The sequence below is a fragment of the Onychostoma macrolepis genome, chromosome 24, assembly GCF_012432095.1.
Source record: "Onychostoma macrolepis isolate SWU-2019 chromosome 24, ASM1243209v1, whole genome shotgun sequence".
Classification (NCBI taxonomy): domain Eukaryota; kingdom Metazoa; phylum Chordata; class Actinopteri; order Cypriniformes; family Cyprinidae; genus Onychostoma; species Onychostoma macrolepis.
The window spans coordinates 24894846-24909576 of record NC_081178.1 but is presented as its reverse complement, the minus strand read 5'-3'; the positions used below and the strand labels follow the sequence as shown (position 1 = coordinate 24909576).

Here is a 14731-nt window from a genome sequence, read left to right as displayed (position 1 = left end):
AGACTGGGGGAACTATGACGTCACTTTTTAGGTCATTCAGTAAAAAGGATTTAGTCTGTAATATGAATTTTAATCCACGCTACATGAACCTTTTCATATAAATTGGAATAAATACAAAACTAGAGCCAAACTAAAACTGAAATCAGACATTAGCAATAAATAGTATAGTGAATGAATGAAATAATCATAACTAAAAGACATATGAAAGCACGTATTTCTGTACATTTCGAAATAAGGTGCATTGTCAATAAATCCTTGATTAATATGAATATTTTAATTAAAAATGTGTCTCCACGTACTATTCAATACAATTCTAGTGCATTTAATCTATTAAATAACAGCAGAGTGAGCGAGTTTTTGGATATGTTGAGATTAAACTTAATTTAGTGAATAAAGTACCACATTTCAGCTATCGATTTGTTGGGGTGGTTACACAAAATGTTATTTTATCCTTACTTCTAGAAAATCCTCAATCTATATGCTTTCTAACAGCTTCATGTGGCCTTAAACATTTAATTGTAACGTGGCTTTAAGCATTATGCATTTTTAAAGTTTCACTTTCACCACGACTTAAACCGGTAAATGTGGTGTTTACATGGAATAATCATATGAGTTTACCTTATGGTTACAAACCCAGAGTCTCCGCATCAGTAGGAAAGCGATAAAACGAGCATCTTCCATCCGAAGACTTTTGTTGCATTTCAGGGCAAAGCAAAAAAATATTTCAAACAACAATATAAAATGGAGGAAACTATTAATTGGTTATTCTACAATTTATTGTACTATAAATTATACACTACGATTGGAAAATACTGTAAATTGATAAAATGTTTGGCGTGATGACGTTGAATGTCTCCGACAGCGCCTGTAGTCCCATTTAGCAACTTGTTAGCAACCATCTTTTTTAAGAAACGTAACAGTTTAAAAAAAATCATGAGTGGGGTGTAACTGGTGTGTTTTATGTCATAGAATAAAACATGCAAGTATCTTGAGCTTGTGTGAACCACAGACCTTATTTTAGACCTCATATTCAAACTCCCATTCAAAAAACCCATTGACTCTGGGACGATGGAACCAGACGTGCTAAAATGGTAACTTCACTTCCGGGTTTCTGCCTAAAAAGTGACATCACAGTTCCACGACTCTATTGGAGAAAGCGTAACGGCTAACTTGGATCACGTGTGCCGTAATAACCAATCACATTACAGCCTTGACATCATTGAATTTCAGAGTTATACGACACTCAGTCGCCGTTTACGGATGCCATAGGAATGAATGAGAAGTGCCGTAAACTAAATCCCACCTGTCGCAAAACGTCAGTGATTTCTCTAATAAAACAGCATTTTTTTAATGGTAAACTCTAAAAATAGTTAAATCTAAAAGTTTTGTTTAGTGTAAAACATGTTGATGATTGCAGATAGGCTGTCGATTTATTAAATGATAAGCTGTTTCCTGTAAAAAGCTGTTTATTCAGCGTAGTGAAGCATCTCCCCCATTGACGTCCATTAAAAAAAATGGCCTCTGTTCTCCTTTCCCACCCTGCTAAAAAAAACCTTCACTAAGTTCAGTGTCCTGACTACTGAACAAGGGAGCTGATTGAGACGCACCCTTGGCTAATTACATTTTACTACTGGAAGCGCCGCCATTTTTCTCTGGTTCCGCGTGAGGTGTAGCGGTCACGTGGTACAAGCCGCTCTCAGAAAACTCCCAGAAAGTTCACATAAGTTGTAATTACAGTTCTACGAGGACGTGAACACTTTATTCAAGTTGATATCTCGTAATTACGATATGGTGTGAACGCACCTTAAGTCTGTCCCTCATATCCTTGTTCGTCCACGTTGAATTCATATGGCGTCTAACCTGAATGAGATCTATTAAATGGTTAACTACAAGAGAGCAAATGTGTTTTCCCTCAAATGACAACATAACGTGTGGATACTGATGTTATATAGAGAGGATCGATCCTCACATTCTACTCGTAAAAATCTTCAGCGACAGGGCATTGCCAAAAAATAGACAAATGTTTATAGTCGTATTCCACTGAATTCCCCTCTTTTGTGTGTTTTTTATCTTATTTTTATTATTTTTTTACATCTACTGCATCAAATGGTACGTAGTTGTGTTCGCTATCGGTTTAAGCACATATACAGACTTTTGAACAATGCTATTTCTTTATCAACACAGTTTTGTTTAAGGGTGCGTTGGAAACAGATCCTTTCCAATTTAAAATTGAAATAGAAAGACATAGAAGACAACGTAACCTTCCCTGTTTATGCAACTGTATGAGTTAGGCCTATTATTTTTTTTGTTCTTTTTTTAAGGACAGCATCTCACACCTCCTGACTTCTGAAAATTTGTTTCAAATCTCAGATGTAGCAACAGTTCACAGAGTAATTTATTTTAATACATCCATTTGACCCACTTGAACTTGAATGAGAACACAGGTATTCATAACAACAACGACAACAATAGTAGGCCTAATACATCAATAATAAAACATTAGCTCAACATTAGCTACATGTAAATGTAGTTATTTTATGATTATTTTGTTTGTGCGGAAATGTGAACACAGTAATAAGACTTTACTCCTGTTCTACAGAGCACAAATATGGCCAGCAGGTATTTTTAAACACATCTGATTTTATAATGGTATTATATGGACTCATGTCATATATTCATGGAGCACTGCATGGTCCATTCCAGCAGCAGACTTTTGTAATGCATCATACTTTCACAACCTAGAAAACAACCAATTGTGTTAGAAAAAGACCTGAATTGATTCACTAGTGGGCATTAGTAACACAAACTCCTCCTGTGGGTCACACGTCTGCTTAGAGCATTAAGTGTTTTCAGTTACAGCTCAGTGGATGTGTTCTTAACGTCTCCAGCAGTTCTGTGAAGTATGGAGTACGCGAAAACCTTGGTTCCCACATCTCTAATGAGGTAAGAGACTATTAATATTTTTAGGTTTCAGTGTTAGAGGTCAGCGGGATTCTTGGGGAGTCTCTTGGTTATTTGTGTAAATACAAGCTTGAAATTCTTTATAGAATTGTTGTATTATTTTACATTTTATTTAATCTCTTAATAGTAGCACTAATTAATAGTAGCACAATAGTAACATTAATTAATGCAAGTCATGACAGCCTATGTTTTCCATTATTTTAACACAGTTGAAACTATTTCAACTTGATTTTTTAAGTTACACAACGTTCAACTTTTAAAAGTCAGTTTTGATATTAAGTTCAAATGACTTGTGATTATAGGTTACTTAAAAATTAAATGAAATGTTTTACAGTAACATAAACTAACAATAAACAATAGCATACATTAATCTTGGTAAATGTTCATCTGCTAATACATTTTTAACATTTCAAATTGTATACATTAACAATGTATTAAGAACAAACATAAATTAACAATGAACATTAATATATTTCTAAATTAGCATTAAGCTATATTGTTCATTGCTAGTTTTTTTGATATGCAAAAAATTGAGCCTTATTTTAAAGTATTACCTTTTTAATTTAAAATTCCTCATGTACAAATCAAATAATTAAACCCCTGTAAGTGAAATACAATAAAACTACTGTGAAAGTGATCTGTACTGCTATGAAAGTGTTTTATCAAGCATTGCATTATTGCTGCAGTAGCAGATGCAGTAAACAGTTCTCTTCCTGTTTATATAACCATAACTCACTCTTAACAAACAAGCTGTTATTTCTGGAATTCAGACAAGCTGTAGCTTTAGATTTACCCCTGAATGGTGCATATATTAGTAGTTTAAAGAACATATCAAGGATATCGCCCCAGTGACAGTGTTGTACCTTTTTTCTAATAGACTATCCTGAGATTGCAGGTCTAGTTTTGAAGTTAACCACTCAGACAACAGTTATTTCTCTGTGCCATATTAAAGGGTCAGCTCTGATTGTGTGTTGATGTGATGCTGTAGGTCTGTGTCGTCGGTGCAGACATCTCTTGCCCAGCGAATGCTGCCCCCTCCTCAGCCTCGTCCGTACAAGGTCTGCACGCAGAACCGCCGCAGGAGGAAAGGCTTCACCGCCACCTCTCTAGCAGACCTCATGGAGCAGGTCAGATCTCTGGATGTTGTGCATGATGCTGCATACTGTAGCAGGGGTTATTTACAAGTTATACTAATATTCTATGGTGCATTTATGCAAAAAAAAGAAAGAAAAAAGAATACAATAAAAACAGCATTATTGTGATGTATTATTACCATTTATATAACTATTTTCTATTTTAATATTTTTCAAATTTTATTTATTTCTGTCATGGCAAAGCTGAAATTTTAGCATAAAACGTCTACAAAGTTTAATGCAAGTTTGCTGAATTTATTAATTTCTTTTAAACAAACAAATAAATACAAATTTTATCGACCCATCGGGAAGGTAGTGTATTTGAATTTATTATTATTATTATTATTATTTGAGTTTCAAAATTAAGAAGCTAAAAATGAAACTATTTTCACTAAGAAATTGCTAGTAAATTTCATGAATAACTACAAAAAATGGCAAGTAACAGAGTAGAAAGTAGAAAGAATGAAATTTCTTGTAAAATCTAATAATCGTTGTTTTATTTACAACTCATAAAACCATTTTTTATGCTTGCCGATCCAGAAAATCTGATTTTCATTTATTTTGCAGTCATGGAAAACATGCCATATCAAATGATTTAAAAATATGAAAGAATCTTAGTAATGCACAATAGTAAAACATTAAAAGTCATGGAAATATGTAATGTGAATACTGTATATGTATTCCTAAAATATTTAGCCGCTCTCTATGCAGTTGTGCATGCAAGCCCACATAATAACATCAGTTTGTTCATTTAGCTTCATTCAGATCATACTGGAGATTTATAAATTAATTAATATACTAAATATAATCGTTTGTACCAATTGCACGGCTTGGTACCTGACATACAAATTTATGTGGAGTCCTAACATCTCTCTTTACAGGTGGCCAGTTCTTTCTTGATAACGTGTCAGTTCTTCACACTTGTGCTGGAGGATGATGGGACGGTGGTGGACTCTGAGGCTTTTTTTCAATCTCTGCCTACTAATACAGCATTCATGGTCCTGGAGAAAGGGGAAGCTTGGACCCCCAATAAACTGGTACAGCAGTTAAATGCATTTTTAATTATAATTTAACAAAATCTGTGATTTAAAAAAAAACCTAAGTTATCTTCATTATCTGCACTATATTCAGCAAGACAAAATATTAAAATAAATAGTATTTGAAATAAAAATAAACAAATAACTTGCAAAAAAAGTTTAAATACATGCACATCATGTGGCTATTAACTGACATAGGAGAACTGTGAACATGCAAATGTGTTGTTAAATTACTGAAATAATTAGAGATAGTTCACCCAAAAATAAAAATTATACCACAATTTACTCACCATCAAGCCATCCTAGGTGCATTGATTTTGTTCTTTCAGATGAATACAATTGGAGTTATATAAAAAAATGCCCTGGCTCTTAAAGGGGTCATATGATGCGATTTCAAGTTTTCCTTTCTCTTTGGAGTGTTACAAGCTGTTTGTGCATAGATAAGATCCCTGAAGTTGCAAAGACTAAAGTCGCAGAAACCCAAAGAGATATTCTTTATAAAAGTTAAGACTCGACCATGCCTTCCTAAAATGGCTCATTCAAACACACCCCCACATGTCTACATCACGGTGTGGGGAGATTTGCATAACACCGCCCAAATGTATACGCAATGAAAGAGGGCGGGACTTTTATTCTGGCTTTAGTATTGTTGCTGCCGCCGGCGCCATGTCCTGGAGACGCTGTGCTTCATTGTGAAAGCGAAACTACTTTGTTTGGGCTTCCAAAAGAGGACACAACTAGAAATCAGTGGTTATGTTGTATTTACAACACTGTTCCAGAACAGTTCAACACAAATATTCGAGCATGTGCAGCACATTTTACGGAGGACTGTTTCCTGAACCTGGGAGTAACTGCCAGCTGCTCAAAGACTGTTTCTATAAAGTGGGGCAATTCCAACGTCTCAAGGACAGTCTGGTGATTCTGACTCACAGCCTGTAAGTATGTTTTCATATTTAAAGAATTTGCCACTGACTATTCAAATGCGAGTTTTGAGCTGTGTAGAGTAGTGCTTGTTGTTTGTCGTTTCTCCGATTACAAATGCAGACATGGCGACGCGTAAAAAGACAGTATAAGTCATTATAATCAGTAATTATGTCCTCACTGGATGCAACAAATGTCTCATTTATAATGCGTTTTATTGTTTTAGTCTCGTCGCGCCGGGACACGGCATCTGTCTGATGAGGGCTTAACATTTCCGTCTCACGCTTGAGGTATTCGGCCAATCACAACGCACTGGATAGCTGGCCAATCAGAGCACGCCTCGCTTCTCAGAAAAATAAACTTTGTGAAAGTCGATGCGTTTCAGAAAGGCGGGGCATAGAGGAGCAACAATAATGTACAGTATGTGGAAAATAATGTGTTTTTTGAACCTTAAACTGCATAAACACATTGCATTACACCAAATACACAAAATAATGTTCTTTTCAACGTCATATGACCCCTTTAAAAGCTTTATTATGGCAGTGAATGGGGGTTGAGATTTTGAAGCCCAAAGAATCCATCCATTATAAAAAATACTCTACACGTCTCCGAGGGGTTAATAAATGCCTTCTGAAGTGAAGTGATGCATTTAAGAAAAACATTCAAATTTAAAACTGTAATCTCTAACTTTGCTAACTGTCATATATGCGTGTTCACGAGAGTATTCATCTGAAAGAAGAAAGTCTTATACACCTAGGATGCTTTGAGGGTGAGTAAATCATGGGCTTTACAGAGAATTTCTGCAAACCACAGTTGACAGTAAATATAAAAGGATTTTTATTTTTTATTTTTTTAAAGAATACTATTTATCTACAGTTTAATAGCCTACTGCATAAGACATTTACACATTACTGCTGTCATATTTATGGCCTGGTAGTTAAAGGACTGCTTTTTTATGTTTCATAAGCTGTGTCCACTAAGCAAACAGTGAAAACAGATTTGAATCTGGGTCTAATCAGGATTGTTTTCCCTAGAGCTGATTAACCGTATCCCATGTGTTGCTTCATTTGCAGCTGTTCATATATCGGTTTTGTTGATTTGAAACGTTCAACAGCATTCGTTATTTAAAGCTTATTCAGTTAATTATTGCAAGAGTTATATTTACTGAAACAATCTTTGTGTTTTTGCTCCACTAGGGTGCAGGCTTGCATTTACCCTAAACGCTCATGGCATAATCGCTCGTTTCAATCTATGATTTGTCTCTCAGACATTTGTTTTGCCCTCAATCCATATTTCACAGGTTCTGCCAAGTTTCAGACAGCCAAGACGAAGTGGAATTGCTAAATTGAGCTTTGACCTGTACAAACTGAATCCAAAGGATTTTCTGGGCTGCCTCACTGTTAAAGCCACACTCTATGAAATATACACACTCTCATATGACATCAAGTGCACCAGAGCCAAGTACTTTCTCAAGTAAGCGATTCACAAAAAAAAAAAAATAAATAAAATTCCTATTGCCAGGCTGCAGTGTGAATTATATTAATTTTTGTCTGGACAATCATATAAGCAATAAGCATATACAGATGGATCTGACTATTAGTGAAAATGCTTCTATTCTTCTTTCATCATTTAATACAGATGTTTTTCCCATTGAAAAAGAGCAATCTGGGATTACCATGGTATGGAAAGTGTTCCTTGTTGTTCATGTACTAAAATGTCTGTCTGAAAAGTTTTTACCTCTCTTTTTTCCTTCTTCAGGTCTTTATTGTGGTGTTTCATGTACATGGCCAAACTGGCGGGTCAGGTTCTCCTGTGCGGCTCCACGTACGTGCTGCGGTATATTGGGGATGAGGAATTCTCTAGCTAAACATCACGTCAGCTGGTGACAGATCGAAATAGTGGGAGGAAATGAATACTGCACTCATGCTTTGTTTTTGCTTAGACAAATATCAATATATTTTTGTCCTTGGTACATTATGTTTTATGTGGCTTATTTCTTAACTGCTTATTTCTAAAATTAAATGTATGTAAATGTACTGTGAATAAAAAAACTGAATATTTTGCATGTCATCTTTTATCAGACTTCTGCAATTGAACTTGTTGTTGAACGTGTGACTGCATTTTTAAAAGACTTTATCTGATTTACTTATCCATCAGAACGAAACTCCAAAAAGTCAAATTTTGCAAGAACATTTCCGCATTGGAATAATAATAATAGAAATTAAATTGTTTCTATCTCACAATTATGACTTAATTATGATATAAACACGAATTGCAAGAAAAAAGTCAGACTTGCGAGATATAAACACGCAATTCTGAGAAGAAGAAAAAAGAGAGTCAGAATTACTGAGTTTATATCTAGCAATTCAGTTTTTTTTCCTCTGCAGTGGAATAAAAATAAAGCTTTTTATCTCAAAATTCTGACTTTCTCGCAATTGCCAGTTTATATCTCAGAGAATTGTTTATTTATTTATTTTTTTATGTATATATATATATATATATATATATTATTATTATTATTTTTTTTTTAATTCTGTGGCAAACAAAATAAAAATAATTCCTAAAGATCCAGTTTCAGTGCAAAATTGAAGAAATCAAACTCATATCTTAAAGACAGAAATTGCTCTGAGTGTTGGAAAGGTAACATATAAACAGTCTGCTAAGTATGAATGTCTAGACTTTCTTTTAAAACATCAACATGTTAGTCTGGAGAGCAATACCAGAACATATATTACTGTATTTATAGAGCAGAATATATATTATTTTGCAAAGTAGGCCTAATGCAGAATCTGTGACTGATGAAGAGAGAAATGACAGCACACTTGTGATTGTGCAGCTGATATGTCATTCAAATTCCCACCAATCGTGGCAGAGGCAGAATGCAAGCTGAAGATCGTGTGTCAGACTGAACTCACAGCAGAACCAGAGCTCATTCAGAGGAGCATCACACACCTACAACAATGAGGGAGATCGTCCACATTCAAGCCGGACAATGCGGCAATCAGATCGGAACAAAGGTTCGTTCTTTTCTCATCACACTATGCGTCTTTTTAAAACTTTACATTTTGCATGTTCAAAAACGATTTATTTTAACTTTGATGAATGGATACATTTGGGGGTACCTGAAGCTGATTATAATGATTTTCAGTCATGTCAGTTCTCTAACATGCTTACTGATTCTACAGCAAGATATAGTGAATATAGTATAGAGTGCGACCAGTTTAGTTTGATTCTCAATCAAACGACTCGTCCGATCCGGTTCTTTTCAGTGAATCAAAGCGCACAGCGCGACCAGTGTGGTTCGATTCTCGAGCAAATGATTCATACGATCTGGTTCTTTTCTGTGAATCGAAGCATACTAGTGTGGTTTGATTCCCGATCGTTACTTTTTTTAGTGATTGAAAAATCCGGTTCTTCTTTTGTGAATTTCTTTTTGTAAAAAGTCATCTCAATGTTTAAGAGGACATTTGACGATACTCAAATGATCAACCCTTGAGTCACGACAGGCAACAACCCGCTACTTTTGAAGCGCGCATCAGCTGCGTTTGGGTGTGTCGAGATGCGTCCTGCTGAGCGCTAGTATGCAGACAATCTGGATCGTTTTATCACAGGGTTCAGTTTGGGGGGAAACTGTCTGAATTGACATCTAAACTAACGCAAAACAACTGTGACACATAGTTCTGGGAAGTCATCAGCGACGAGCACGGCATCGATCCAGCCGGCAACTATGTGGGTGACTCGACCCTGCAGCTTGACAGAATTAATGTATACTACAACGAGGCGTCCTGTAAGTATGTGTGTCAGTGTGTGAGTATGAATCAGTGTGCTGTCTCTCCCCCTCACAAACTCACAATGACCTCAAACGTTTGAACGGTGTAGTCAGCTCACAGGAATTTCCTGGGCTGCTCTGACTTCACTAGCATAATGTTTTATTAAATGATTTACATAAATGAATGAAAATAATTAGGAGTTGAATTATTTTATTATTTTTATTATTTATTAATAAATGTAACATTTCTATAATTAATTCATAAGTTAGTTAATTCATGTAACATCTGTTTTAGTGATAAAGTTCCACTGAATAACTTTTACAGCACTAAAAGATTTACAGCCATAAAAAGGATTTTTTGTGTGTGTTCAGCTCACAAGTATGTTCCCAGAGCTGTGCTGGTGGACCTGGAGCCTGGAACGATGGACAGTGTTCGTTCTGGGGCATTCGGACAGCTCTTTCGACCAGACAACTTCATTTTTGGTACTGTGTCAACAAACTCTCATTTTTTTCAGCTAACCTACTTATTACTTGTTGGACACTTATAGCTTCAAGCCAAAGAATGTATAAAGAACACATATGTGACCCTGGACCACGAAACCAGTCTTAAGTGTCAATTTTTCAAAATTGAGATTTATACATCATATCAAAGCTGAATAAATAAGCTTTGTTAGGATCGGACAATATTTGGCTGAGATACAACTATTTGAAAATCTGGGGGTGCAAAAAAATCTAAATATTGAGAAAATCGCCTTTAAAGTTGTCCAAATGAAGTTCTTAGCAATGCATATTACTAATCAAAAATGAAGTTTTGATATATTTATGGTAAGAAATTTACAAAATATCTTCATGGAACATGATCTTTCCTTAATATCCTAATGATTTTTGGCATAAAAGAAAAATCTATAATTCTGACCCATACAATGTATTTTTGGCTATTGCTACAAATATACCCCAGCGACTTAAGACTGGTCTTGTGCTCCAGGGTCACATATAATTGTTTTTGAAAGTAGTTTTCTTAGAACACTTGCTTTTAATCTTTCAAACTAAAATTTGTATTTGTATTATTCTACAATTATTCAATATTAATGATAACATTTCATAAATAAAATTAAACAAATCTGTCTAATTATTATTTTTTCTGTTACATTTTCTCTCTCCCAGCACTTGTTTTGAAAGCGTATTTTGAAGTCAGATTCCATTTGAAACTGATTTCATGCAAACATAATATTAATGGCACTACGGTAGTTCATAGGTTGTTTCTTTGTCTGTAGACATGAACCTAATTTTCCACAGTGCTGCAGAATAGAAAAACAGACAATAGTCAAGTCCTTAATATCTATATCAGTTATACATAGTATGAATAGTAATAATCAGCAAGATTTTTGTTTGAAAGAAACATCTACACATTTTTTTATTTGTTACTGTTACTATACATTGTTATTACATTTTAAATGACCTCAACTGGCAGTATGGGAATTGTGTAGTGTAGTGATAAATTATTATTTTTATTTTTTTATAGTTTTTTAGTTTCTTTAAAAAATTTATTTTATTAATTGTACATTATTATCATTATTATTCATGATTACAATTGTTGAAAACAGTTTTGCTTTTTTATTAAAAAAAAAAAAAAATTATTTAGCAAGATGGATTAAATTGATCCAAAGTGATAAATAAGACATTTGTAATTTTTCCGAAAGTTTATATTTCAAATAAATGCTCTTCATTAAAAATGACTGCTCCTAGCAAAAAAGTTTCTTTTTTTTTCTAACACTGACAATAAGAACAATTATCAATAATTGAGTGCCAATATTTGATAATGATTAAAATAAGAATTCTTAAAAAAATTCCACCACATTGTATTCCATTTTTTTATTCCAACTTTTCACCCGTAGTGTAGATCATGAGGAACTATAAATATATGTCCAAATAAATGGCTGCAATATATATAAGCACAATATATGATCTGCTCACTTTCAAAACTAGTGTGGACAGCTTTTATTTTCAAATGAGGAAATAGACAACGTTCACTTATGAAAATAAAATAACACAATGCATCTGGAATGCATCCCAAGAATGAACATAGATGTCACGTAGGCTGTGATGAAAGCTGCACAATTGCTACCCTATAGCCAGTTGCTAAACAGATTATATTTTGTTTTCACTGCAAACCAATCTTCTTGTATTGCATTGCTTTTGCAGGACAGACAGGTGCAGGAAACAACTGGGCCAAGGGCCACTACACGGAAGGAGCCGAGCTGGTGGACTCTGTCCTGGATGTGGTCAGGAAGGAGTGTGAGCACTGCGACTGTCTGCAGGGCTTCCAGCTCACACACTCCCTCGGCGGAGGAACCGGATCGGGAATGGGGACTCTTCTGATCAGCAAGATCCGAGAGGAGTATCCAGACCGCATCATGAACACCTTCAGCGTCATGCCTTCACCCAAAGTGTCCGACACGGTGGTGGAGCCCTACAACGCCACGCTCTCGGTGCATCAGCTGGTGGAAAACACCGACGAAACGTACTGCATCGATAACGAGGCGCTGTACGATATCTGCTTCCGCACGCTCAAGCTCACCACACCCACGTATGGGGATCTCAATCACTTAGTGTCGGCGACTATGAGCGGCGTCACCACTTCGTTACGGTTCCCCGGCCAGCTGAACGCAGATCTGCGCAAGCTAGCGGTCAACATGGTGCCTTTCCCTCGCCTTCACTTCTTCATGCCCGGCTTCGCGCCGTTGACCGCAAGAGGAAGTCAACAGTATCGCGCGCTCACCGTGCCTGAACTCACCCAGCAGATGTTTGACGCCAAGAACATGATGGCCGCTTGCGACCCAAGGCATGGGCGATACCTCACGGTGGCCACCGTTTTCCGTGGCCCCATGTCTATGAAGGAAGTTGACGAGCAGATGTTGGCCATCCAGAACAAGAACAGCAGCTATTTCGTCGAGTGGATCCCCAACAACGTTAAAGTCGCAGTGTGCGACATCCCACCCAGGGGACTTAAGATGGCCTCTACTTTTATCGGCAACAGCACCGCCATCCAGGAGCTCTTCAAGCGCATTTCTGAGCAGTTCTCGGCCATGTTCAAACGCAAGGCCTTCCTGCATTGGTTCACCGGAGAGGGAATGGATGAGATGGAGTTCACCGAGGCTGAGAGCAATATGAATGACCTGGTGTCGGAGTATCAGCAGTACCAGGAGGCTACGGCCAACGATGGCGAGGAAGCATTTGAGGATGATGAGGAAGAGGTGAACGAGTGAACAACAGATGCATTTTTGCAGTTTCTTTTCTCTTGTTTTTTTTTTAAGCTGTGATTTTTACGTTTTTATGTGGATGACTGAAGTCCTAGTAAACTAATTGTGCTTGCAATAAATGCATTTTGATGACCACATACATTTGTACTGTCTAAGTGAATATTCTTGGTTATTATTATTATTATAGGGTGGATTAGGGTAATGTGGGACACTTTTTGCAATTTTGACTTGTGCATCATATTTCCATATGAAGCCAAAACAATATATCAAAATGTTATATCATTATGAAATCCCCTATCTAAATCAGAAGAAACTTTTCAGATATTGTAATTAAAGGGAAAATGGCACATATATTAGTGGTCCTTGTGCCAAATCTTTTAAGAATTTGTGGATTTTCTAATGTGGGACAGCTCATGCTCAAATCTGGGACACTATGTTTTGGGTTATAAATAGTCAAATTAACCACAATCCTGGTTAAATGTGTGTACCCATGTTTGCTTAATTAATTTAGTAGGCCTACAGTGTGTTTACTGTCTTCATAAGTCTAAAAAACTAGTAGCCTATATGTTTCACATATGGAATGTTAAATACAGTTATATATATATACACAGAAATCTTATATTATTTTAACTAATTTCTTTGAAAAACGTCAGATTTCTGGTAGCAACAATAATAATAACCATGTAATAAAGTCAAAAATGTAAAATTGAACTTAATAAAGATAGCAAAATAATTTCGTACAAGATGTACAATTTGGAACATGGAATGCCTTTAAAACTGTTATTAAACTTCTAAACTTCTAATATTAAATTTCTTTTTAAAGTTTGTGTTAAGCAAATGTAATGGTAAAAACACTTCATAACAGAAATAAGCAGCTCTGGCCAGTCATGGTCTCATCACGGTCCAGGATCCCATTGTCCTCTAGTCTTTAAATTTTGAATCTGAATCTTAAAACAAGTAATATTGCTGCATTATAAGCCAAAAAATTAGCAAAATTACATGTATGGCATTTAACTTTCTTAATGCACATTTTATCAATTGAATAACATAGTATATTTGACTGTCCCACATTAGTCAAAACATGCTGTCCCACTTTTGAAACATCCTTTTCTAAAGTGGGGCGACAAAGATTGCTTCAAATAGAAAATATTCTTAACACATTTTAACAATATTATTGCAAAATTTGATGTACAAATACATCACAAATATAATTTGATAAAATTTAAAACATTGTTTTATTCATAACAGATTTATATCCTTAACATTAATTTAATTTAAATCTCATGTCACTGTCATTTCAGTAAACTTTACAACCGGTACTTCCTGTTTGATGATTTTCATGGCCACATTTCTGACATAATTTCCAGAAAGTCAAGTGATTTCAATAACTTGACACCCCTGCTTGAATTCAACACCAATCATATTCACTTTAATGTTGTAAAAGAAGAGATAAATGCACTGAAGCTAAGGTGTCCCACATTAGTCAATGTCCCACATTACACTAATCCACCCAACACTTGGAGTGTATTAATTTATTAATGGTGCTATTAATAAAAAGTATTGAACTGTTTGAATCAAATTATTAATTAAACACCACTTAAAAATCTCTTCCAAAATGTAATCAAGTTAATATATTAATATATTATAGTG

At 35.4% G+C, this 14731-nt stretch overlaps 2 protein-coding genes across 3 annotated transcripts; both read left to right on the top strand.

Annotated features, from left to right (window-relative positions):
* The first annotated feature begins 2854 nt into the window (after positions 1 to 2854).
* On the top strand, positions 2855 to 7967 carry cidea (cell death inducing DFFA like effector a). Of its 2 annotated transcripts, none has more exons than XM_058765873.1 (5): positions 2855 to 2943; positions 3950 to 4088; positions 4976 to 5131; positions 7353 to 7525; positions 7811 to 7967. In XM_058765873.1, the coding sequence occupies exons 1-5, from the start codon at positions 2903 to 2905 to the stop codon at positions 7917 to 7919; spliced, it is 618 nt and encodes a 205-aa protein (XP_058621856.1). In that variant the 5' UTR covers positions 2855 to 2902; the 3' UTR covers positions 7920 to 7967. The 2 variants fall into 2 exon arrangements, with proteins under 2 accessions (XP_058621856.1, XP_058621857.1); XM_058765874.1 differs by lacking the exon at positions 7811 to 7967 and adding an exon at positions 7691 to 7733.
* A 980-nt stretch (positions 7968 to 8947) lies between these two features.
* Positions 8948 to 13501, top strand: tubb6 (tubulin, beta 6 class V). The gene is made up of 4 exons (XM_058766034.1): positions 8948 to 9069; positions 9731 to 9839; positions 10194 to 10304; positions 12024 to 13501. The coding sequence occupies exons 1-4, from the start codon at positions 9013 to 9015 to the stop codon at positions 13085 to 13087; spliced, it is 1341 nt and encodes a 446-aa protein (XP_058622017.1). The 5' UTR covers positions 8948 to 9012; the 3' UTR covers positions 13088 to 13501.
* Positions 13502 to 14731: the final 1230 nt, after the last annotated feature.

Bases quoted from the DNA above. Each gene is read 5' to 3' on its own strand.
- cidea (XM_058765873.1), top strand. From the start codon at position 2,903: ATGGAGTACGCGAAAACCTTGGTTCCCACATCTCTAATGAG. The intron at 5,132-7,352 runs GTACAGCAGTTA...CATATTTCACAG, and splicing joins CTTGGACCCCCAATAAACTG to GTTCTGCCAAGTTTCAGACA. The intron at 7,526-7,810 runs GTAAGCGATTCA...TTCCTTCTTCAG, and splicing joins AGAGCCAAGTACTTTCTCAA to GTCTTTATTGTGGTGTTTCA.
- tubb6 (XM_058766034.1), top strand. From the start codon at position 9,013: ATGAGGGAGATCGTCCACATTCAAGCCGGACAATGCGGCAATCAGATC. The intron at 9,840-10,193 runs GTAAGTATGTGT...GTGTGTGTTCAG, and splicing joins ATACTACAACGAGGCGTCCT to CTCACAAGTATGTTCCCAGA. The intron at 10,305-12,023 runs GTACTGTGTCAA...TTGCTTTTGCAG, and splicing joins ACCAGACAACTTCATTTTTG to GACAGACAGGTGCAGGAAAC.